General features: G+C 35.5%; 2 protein-coding genes across 2 annotated transcripts; one reads left to right on the forward strand and one right to left on the reverse strand.

Annotated features, from left to right (window-relative positions):
- The first annotated feature begins 5,705 nt into the window (after positions 1-5,705).
- On the forward strand, positions 5,706-6,875 carry LOC108773949 (mitochondrial import inner membrane translocase subunit Tim17-B). Its single transcript, XM_018539937.1, has 2 exons — positions 5,706-5,801; positions 6,256-6,875. Exon 2 carries the CDS (start codon positions 6,263-6,265, stop codon positions 6,752-6,754), a length of 492 nt encoding a protein of 163 aa, XP_018395439.1. The 5' UTR covers positions 5,706-5,801; positions 6,256-6,262; the 3' UTR covers positions 6,755-6,875.
- Positions 6,876-7,175: 300 nt separating this feature from the next.
- LOC108773953 (uncharacterized) lies at positions 7,176-7,851 on the reverse strand. The gene is made up of 2 exons (XM_018539943.1): positions 7,484-7,851; positions 7,176-7,401 (listed from the first exon to the last, which is right to left on the reverse strand). Exons 1-2 carry the CDS (start codon positions 7,604-7,606, stop codon positions 7,192-7,194), a joined length of 333 nt encoding a protein of 110 aa, XP_018395445.1. The 5' UTR covers positions 7,607-7,851; the 3' UTR covers positions 7,176-7,191.
- Positions 7,852-9,837: the final 1,986 nt, after the last annotated feature.

Here is a 9,837-nt window from a genome sequence, read left to right on the forward strand (position 1 = left end):
ATAAATATACTACTTTATTTATTCCCTATTGGTGCTACCTAAGTATTTTTTGTTAAGAATTTTAAAGCATTAATTGTATTATTTGTATTTAAATTTAATTTTTATTAAAGTTTCTTAATCTTGTAATATTTTTATAAATTTTATATATTCTTAATATATTAATTTTTATATTTTCAATATATTTATAATACTTACTTAATTGTTGTTTTTATTTTATGAAAGACATATTACAACGTTTTTTTTACATAAAAGTTTTTATAGAAAATATTTAATAATGTTAATATAAGTTAAATAATAATAAAAATAAAAATTGTAATTAATTCTACTTTAATTTTTACGAATTTATTAATTTTTACAATTTATAAATTTAAAGAAATTTGCGGGAATGGATGATAAATGTCGGACCAATCACAAACCGGGGAGAAGGTGGCCAGACTCTTATTAGAGGGTCACTATCCCATCCGAGTGCCACTCAGGTATCCTTCTATCCTTATTGTTTGCCAAATGTTAAACAAGGATGACATGACACCCGGGGAGCACTCGGGTGGGAATCTGAACACGCCCAAAAATGAGCAAATCTATTAGGTGACTAATGAAATATAAATATCCTTATAAATTCGCTCATTTTTTAATTTTTATTTTAAAATCGATTTTTGAAATGCTAACTATGGGAGCTATTTTGAAAGTTTAAGGAATTTTAGGGGATTTTAGATGATTTTGGTAGAAGATTTTAGGGGATTTTTAGGGGGAAATGAAATACATTTAGGGGATTATCATGCGGACCATCTGGCAACACTGCCTCGGATAGCATGACAGAGAGAGAGGGGTAATCATTATGCAGACACGACGGAGGGCAAAGCTTTTCAATTGCCTTATCACAGGCCGAGGCGAAGTTTCCACCACAATCAGACTGTAAATGGCGGAACCAATCATTGATGCTGTTATATCCTCACTTTTGAGTAATGTGAACGCGGTGGTTTAGATTTTAGAAGTTGTAAGAGTAGAATTTACGTTAAATTATATAATATTGACAAGTAAACAAGGTTAGAATGTCACTTTCGACCACATAATATCTGTATCTTTTATATATTTTTAATTCGAAAGCTTTATAATAATGTATGGACTTAATTATAATTTTGATATTGTAAGAGTGGGTCGAGAAAAATATCTGGACTCCACCGGTGCCGGGACTTAAACCGAGGTCTCGTTGCCGTTCGTATTAACAAGCTTTCGTCTCGCCTGCCACCATGATTTTACGCTCTTCGTAGTATAAGGTCTAGCGTCCCTTTCTGCCAGAGTCCCAATTAGACGCCATTTTACTTCAGATTAACACAACTCTCTTATAGGGACTCTAGCATAACTGTGCATAAGCATAACATAAAGCCGTAATCACACTAGCGATTGCGCGATTGTGGTTGATGATTGAGGATTACTTTTCAATCAATCGGAGCAAAGCAGTCACCGATTGCTTTGCTCCGATTGATTGACAAGTAATTCTCAATCGTCAATCACAATCGCTCAATCGCTAGTGTGATTACGGCTGAAGGCCGCTGGACCAATGAGCATCTTATGTTAATCAATATGGCGTCTTTATGCTGAATGCTCATTGGTCCAGCGGCCTTATGTTATGCTTATGCACAGTTAAGCCCATAGACTTATAAGATAGACGGAGCGTTCATACGAGAGAAGCTGAAGACTTGATAGAAAGAGAGAGAAATAGTCGCGGAGTAGTTCTCTTCTTTTCTAATAATGAATTGATTAGTCGTCGCGGCAGGTCGGGGAGTAGCCGAGAGCAACGAAGATAGATATCCGAGACCGAGAGTATTAAGTTGACTGACATGAGAGCGAGAGCTTCGGCGGATTGCAGCGGATTATTGATCAATTTACAAAAATTGCAATTTTATAATGGTGCGGGGTCTTGCTGCATTTGCAATTAAATGGTTATTATTATTATGAATCTTTATTTTCTCATACAAGACAGTAAAAATTATACACCTCCGAGTAGGTCATTTAATATATATTTCTATAGAATTTATTTTAATTTATATATTTTCAAAAAATTAACCTTCAGCGTAAACTGTTGCTGTATTTCTATTTTCGAATAATAATTAAAAAATATTATATCTTTGAAAAATACACATACTCGAATTTATAACCTCTCAGCACACGAACCAAAAGTTGTGACATTACGCAATACGCTCGAGCTGATTGGTTCTCCACCGCTCACTGTGAAAAAGAGAAACACAACTATGTCTGGAGTAGAGCTGTCCTTCAATGTTGTCTTCAACTTTTCACGTATAAACGCTCCGTCTATCTTATAAGTTTATGGTTAAGCCAGAAACACATAGAAAAACGTAAGGCCGTAAGATGTATCAGTAAGAAAATCGTAAAGCCCATGACACATAGAAAAACGTAAGGCCGTAAACATAATCAGTAAGCGAATTGACCAAACATAGTTGAGAACGTACGAGTAAGCGGCGGCTGTTTACGTTCTCAACTGTGATTGGTCAATTCGCTTACTGATTACGTTTACGGCCTTACGTTTTTCTATGTGCCATGGGCTTAACATTGGATTCGCTACCGACCTTACGGTCTCTACTGTGATTGGCCAAAACGCTTACTGGTTACATTTACGGCCTTACGTTTTTGTATATGCCATGGGCTTTATGCATTTCATGTGCGATAGGCCTAAGGTCTGAGCACTGCCGTAACATTTTACGACATACTTAGCCCGGATCCTCATACGGGCAACAGCGCTTTGACACCAAACGCTGATTGGTGAAAAACCGGTGGCGAGGGTAAAATTTACCCCCATAACCCGTTTTTCACCAATCAGCGTCCAGTGTCAAAGCGCTGTTGTCCGTATGAGGATCCGGGCTTAAGCGGGGAGCACAGACTTTTGCATAACGCATAAACCATATACATAAAGAATTTGATTGGTCCATTGACTCATGCATAAGAAAATGGACCAATGAAATGGACTTAACGGAACATTGATAGAAAAGAGATAGAACAATCCTATCTCTTTTCTATCAATGTTCCGTTCTCATTCCGTTCTGCTATTTCTTTCTCCATCGGGACGCACCCTTAAGCGGAGAGCACAGACTTTTGCATAACGCATAAACCAGCATAAACCATATACATAAAGAATTTGATTGGTCCATTGACTCATGCATAAGAAAATGGACCAATGAAATTTCTTATGCACATGCTTTATGCGTTATGCAAAAGTCTGTGCTCCCCGCTTTAAGTTGTAGACGTAAATAACGCACAAGCTTTGGCGTATCGGCGTATGACGTGTTTATGCACGTTATCGAAAGATATGGCAATAATGTACATAAACACGTCATACGCCGGTACGCCAAGCTTCTGCTTTCTACAACTTAAGTTGTCGTAAAATGTTACGGCAGTGCTTGTGCTCAGACCCTAATGGCCAGTTTGCTATCAGCTGTCTAGTGTCTAGCTTCTGTCTGTATCGGTGGTGTGTAGAAAGAAAGAGCCCCAACACCTTAGAACATATAGTACTGGAAGGAGCATAGTCTCTCGAAAGTGAAGGGTCTACGCACAATAGGAGAAATATTAGGAACAGATATTAAATATAAGAATTTTAACCTGTCAGAAAGCGCACATTCCACAGTACACAATTCTGATAGGTTAAAATTCTTATATTTAATATCTGTTCCTAATATTTCTCCTATTGTGCGCAGACCCGAAGGCGAGTAGATTGACAGAGAGGAATAGATTAAGATCGTAGTTGGTAATGCGCATGACTGTAGGGAGGGAATGCGCGCGCGCAAGCGAATTATACACAGCTGTCAGCTGCAGTGGACATTTGATATATGAATTTAAGGTTAAAGGCTAATAAATTTCAATTAAGAAAACTGAAAATTGCGGCGATTCTTTTGATGAGTTATCAGAACATCATCATAGAGAGTAACATTTTGATTTATTAGAAAGTTGCATATTTCATTTATACAAGTAATTAATTATACTGGAATTAATAATAACACATAATTAAGTCAAAAGTATGTACAAATACTTCATTTCGAAGATGGACTCGAATGCGAAGTATTGACATACTTATTATGACTTATTTACAATAATTAAAGAGTAATTACGAAAACTAACCTCAAAACTAACATTATAAATTCCGTATATTAATACTATACTCACAAATAATTAAACTTACAAGTGATATGAAGACGCCTGATTTTCTTCTTTGCAAATATAGCAATACATTGCTACAAATCACTCATAATTTTCATAGAACCAAACAGAACCAAACAGAACCAAACATAGTTCGCAAATAATTAACATGCTTTCTAGTCTAGCATCCACGGTAGATAATCCGCCGCGCACGCGTATGGAGTATGCGCATTACAATCTACGATCTTAATCTCTCCATCCTTGTCAATCTTCTCGGCTTCAACCGAATGTACAGGGACCATATCCCTATGCTCCCATATATGTAATACTACTATATGGCTAGATGAGAGAGAAGTCCATGTCCCATAACCACGGTGCGGGAATATACTTCTCTCTCTTTCTCAGCGTACTTTGAACGTTGTGCGCATGCGTCGGATCATCCCCTCCATCAATAATAAATAGAAGGATAAATATACATATATGTGTAAGGAAGAAGGAAAAAGTGATTGATTCCGCTTCAGGGTATAACCTTGTTACAGTTAACAGAGTCAGTTTAGTCGGAATAAATAAATTAATCCTAATTTTATGAAATAAACTTTTTCAAGATTGCCGTTATGTATATAAGAATACAGTGCAATCCCTTACAGAAATTTCATGATAATCAGTGCAAACTAATACCTATTTCATACCTATGCAAACTAATGTTTTCAGTCGCATTAGGCGCATTAGGCTTTTTGCCACATAAATAACATATCTTGACCATTTTTGCCTGTGTACAACAGCACACATCTAATAAGCATAACGAGCATAACCTGTTCGCGTCATCTCACTGATCGCACTCTATTTTCCTATTGGCGGATGCAATCAATCCAACGCATGCGCACAACACTCAAAGTACTCTTAGAAAGAGAGGGAAATATATATTCCCGCACCGTGGTTCTGGGACCGCTTCCTCTCACTCCCTCTTATAGGCACTAGCCATATAGTAGTATTACATATATGTATGCTCCTTCCAGTACTATTTGTTCTAACACACACTTTTACATAACGCATAAAGCATGTGCATAAGGAATTTCATTGGCTCATTTTCTTATGCATGAGTCAATGGACCAATCAAATTCTTTATGTATATGGTTTATGCGTTATGCAAAAGTCTGTGCTCCCCGCTATAGGATGCTGCCCTTACACGGAGCGAATACAAAACTACACTAATTAATAATTCAATTAATAATTTAATTTTTAATTAATAATAATAATAATAATTTAATTTTTTTGTTTTTAATTAACTTCCGGCCTTTCTTCTTTTATTAAACATAACATATCTTCATCATCACTACTACTACTTGTTTCTAATAATTTATCTATAATAAATAATAGTCTTTCTTTATCCATTTTGTAATTTTTTGCTGCCTAACTAGTTTTATTTGTCCGTACACCAAACTGCACTGACAAAAATGTCAGTGCAATATTTCTTGCACTCGTTCGGTTCATTCGGTTCGTCCGAATACAAATTCAGCACTACACTAGGTCAGTTTTGCAGTCTGTCGAATTCGCCATTAGTTATCTACCCTCTCATGTTCTTTCATACTTAGTGGACGAAGTGTCGTGTGCGGTCGTGTTTGGCTGTTAAAGATTTTTATCGAACAAATTATACGGTAAATATAAGAATAAGTTATTTTGTTCTTAAGAAAATTATTTACTTTTAATAAGTAATAGAATAGTCAAAGATGTTACTTGTGAATAGCTATCAAAACTATAAGACTCTATTCTAACCTCACTTATCGCGTAATTCTTGTAATACTTTCGTAATTGTCTTTTTTAGCAAGATATATATAAATGTATATCCTTGCGTAACACATTATTTGATATGTATTTTTGAATATCCAAAATTTATAAGTTTAATTATTTTTTAATTAATCTTGAGATTATAATATAGATTACATAAATAACTATTAAGTATAAAATGTGATAAAAAATTAATTAAAAACATCTTTGCAATAATGCTTTGATAATTATTCTTGTTCTGTGAAAATTATATTAATCTACTATAATAAAGTATCTATTTTTTTATTGTCTTAAGTAATTGTTATTCTTATGTGATTGATACAGATAAGATATGGAAGAATATGCAAGAGAACCATGTCCTTGGCGGATAGTTGATGATTGCGGAGGTGCCTTTACAATGGGTGTCATAGGTGGAGCAATCTTTCAAAGTATTAAAGGTTTTCGTAATGCACCAAGTGGATGGAGGCAGCGTTTTACAGGCAGTGTTGTAGCGATTAGACAAAGAGCACCTATTATTGCTGGAAATTTTGCTGTATGGGGTGGAATGTTTTCCACAATTGATTGCACATTAGTCCATTTTAGAGGAGGAAAGGAAGATCCTTATAATTCCATTATTAGTGGCGCAGCAACAGGTGGAATTTTAGCAGCAAGAAACGGACTACCAGCGATGGTAGGCAGTGCAATCATTGGTGGAGTGCTTTTGGCACTAATAGAAGGCATAGGAATTTGTTTTACGCGTCTCTCTGCTGAACAATTCAAACCACCTGCATTGGTTGAAGATCCATCCCAACTTGGTGCACCGCAGCAAGGCTATCCATCATAATGTCAACCAAATTCTTTAGATTTTTTCAAATTAGAATGAAATATTCAAATAACGATGTTCAATAATCTTTTTCATCAGAACATTACTTGAACATCTCCTTTTGCCAATGTTAAATTTATATGCAGCATAGAAGTCTCTTAGGTTTAAGTTTGAATAATATTTTATGTTATTTTCTTACTTATTGCTGTGTTCCTTTAAATCCTTTAATTAGAAAGTCAAACACGATATTTTGTAAGACCATGTCCTGTAAATATATATAAAATGTAAGTAATATAAAAATAAATTATACAGATGTATTATACAGTCATTTTTATTGCAAAATATTTTCTAAACTTATAAAAATTTGTGAACTCTACAAATTTGATTTCTTTTAAATATCATATAGCGTAATCACAATAACAAATTAAATTTCTAGCATTTATTTAAGATATATTAGATCAAATAAATTGATCATCATCTTCAGTTTCTTCTTCAAAATCATTTATGGATGGTGCTATAGATAAATCTAATTCTTCTGTTAGATTTTTTGAATCATCTACTACTGGCTCATTTTTCACACAGTTGTTTTTAATTGATGCATCTGGTAGTATTTCTTGTCCTGAATATTCTGATCCAAGTAAAGTGTTCCTTAAATGTAATCGTTCAACCTACAAAATTATTTGAGATATTTTTAATACATTTAAATCACATTTGGTGAGCACATTATTTAATATTTAAATTTTAGCAAACCTGTAAAGAAAGTATTTGCTTCTCAATCTTAGACAGTATATCAGTCAGAAATTCTTTTTGACTCCTTAACCGCTCACGGTATTGTGCCATTTCATACGAAGAAATTCGTGCTTCTTTGCTCATTGTCACAGATTTTTCTGCTGATTCTTCATATTTCACATATCACATTACTAGTCGACATTGTTTGATATGATGATTACATAGAATACTATCTATTTTTCAATCGAAATAAATCCGAATTACTTATATTTATATTGTTCTACATAAATATATTATGATTGTGTTCAGAAAGTATGAGTTTTATAATTGTTCAACAAACAATTGATCTGTTTTCTGTTCCTGCACTAGACTGAACTAATACTCTTTTTTTCGCTTTCGACAAATATCAAATATATACCTATAACCTATCTCACTTTAAGTTCTAAAGTACACTAGTTCAGCCACAGAAAACAAATCTAACAAACAACCATCTCTAACAGAATTACAAAAGAATTACAAAAAGAACTAGGTATGCTCTTGCGCATACATTGGGTGCATTTAGTACGATGCACAGAACATATACGTACGATGATTGCTCGCTGAGTGCTCAGGCTGGAGCAGAGAGAAACCTGAGAGAGGTCATGACGGCCTTTTACCCATACACGAGACGAAAACAGACGAGAATCCCTATAAGCCGCCATATTATTGAATGTGCATTTCCGTCATGCGCGAGTGACAATCATTTCGCGGATTTTAGCTTCAGTCAACCTACTGTATGTACTTACACTGTGATGGATATTGTTGTGTAGTTTACATCGACTTTTTCAGAGGGCAGTAGTGCGCGGCAGCATTTTGCCGAAGGCATAGACTTAAGCCAGAAACACATAGAAAAACGTAAAGCCGTAAAACGTATCAGTAAGGAAATCGTAACATTGGATTCGCTACCGGCCTTACGGTCTTTGCTGTGATTGGCCAAAACGCTTACTGATTACATTTAAGGTTGGATTATACTGGCCGTAATCTGTTAACTTATGCTGTAATCTGTAAAAATTGACCAATTATAATCGATTATTCCCCTCTCATTCGACTGTGATTGGTCAATTTTTACAGATTACGGCATAAGTTAACAGTTTACGGCCAGTATAAATCAACCTTTACGGCCTTACGTTTTTGTATGTGCCATGGGCTTTAGCCACAGTATAAGTGCTTTAGGGTCTACGCACAATAGGAAAAATATTAGGAACAGATATTAAATATAATAATTTTAACCTGTTAGAAAGCGCACATTCCACAGTACACAGTTCTGATAGGTTAAAATTCTTACATTTAATATCTGTTCCTAATATTTCTCCTATTGTGCGCAGACCCTTAGCCGCGTGTGCTGGTACCTTAAGGGGTGCCGTCACATACGGCGTAACTTGCGTAAGCGTAACCTGTGTATTCTAGTAAATTTTTTTTAGAATACGTATGTTACGTTATGTTATTCTTTGGTCGGGATTCACATAGGACGTATTTTACGGAATTGCGTAAAATGTGTAACTAATACAACCAATCGCTGATTAGGGTTTCCGTTGTATATTCTAACAGAAATTCTAAACGATCTTATAATTGGTTTTCGTAATCTACGCATATCGAAAAATACGTCCTATGTGAATTCCGAACAAAGAATAGCATAACGTAACTAGAGTCCTAGATATCAGAGAAGCGCAATCGGCTTAAGTCAGTATCGCAAAATTACTAAAAACATTATTAATAATGGCGTCGTTTGCAGACGAAATATGAAATCCACCAATCGTCTATTAGTCAGCCATTTTTAATACCACTGAATGAATGTCATGATTGACTGACAGTCAGCTAATCAGGACGCGGAACATCGGTTGCGCTTCTCTGATATCTAGGACTCTAAGGGTGCAAACCCATGCAGCGGAATAGCGTAACGTGGAACGAAAGCAGAACCAATCACGAGTTTCTTTAGAAACACGGAATGCTCGTTATTGGTTCTGCTCTCGTTCCGCGTTACGCTATTCCGCTGCATGGGTTTGCACCCTAAACGTAACATGCGTATTCTGAAAATTTACTAGATTACACAGGTTACGTTTACGCTAGAGTCCTAGATATCAGAGAAGCGCAACCGGCTTAAGTCAGTATCGCAAAATTACTAAGAAAAGTATTAAAAATGGCGTCTTTTGCAGACGAAATATGAAATCCACTAATCGTCTATTAGTCAGCCATTTTTAATACCACTGAATGAATGTCATGATTGGCTGACAGTCAGCTAATCAGGACGCGGAACATCGGTTGCGCTTCTCTGATATCTAGGACTCTAGTTTACGCAAGTTACGCTGCATGTGACGGCACCCTAAGACGGCAAAGCG

Source organism: Cyphomyrmex costatus, unplaced genomic scaffold, assembly GCF_001594065.2.
Source record: "Cyphomyrmex costatus isolate MS0001 unplaced genomic scaffold, Ccosl1.0 scaffold229, whole genome shotgun sequence".
Classification (NCBI taxonomy): domain Eukaryota; kingdom Metazoa; phylum Arthropoda; class Insecta; order Hymenoptera; family Formicidae; genus Cyphomyrmex; species Cyphomyrmex costatus.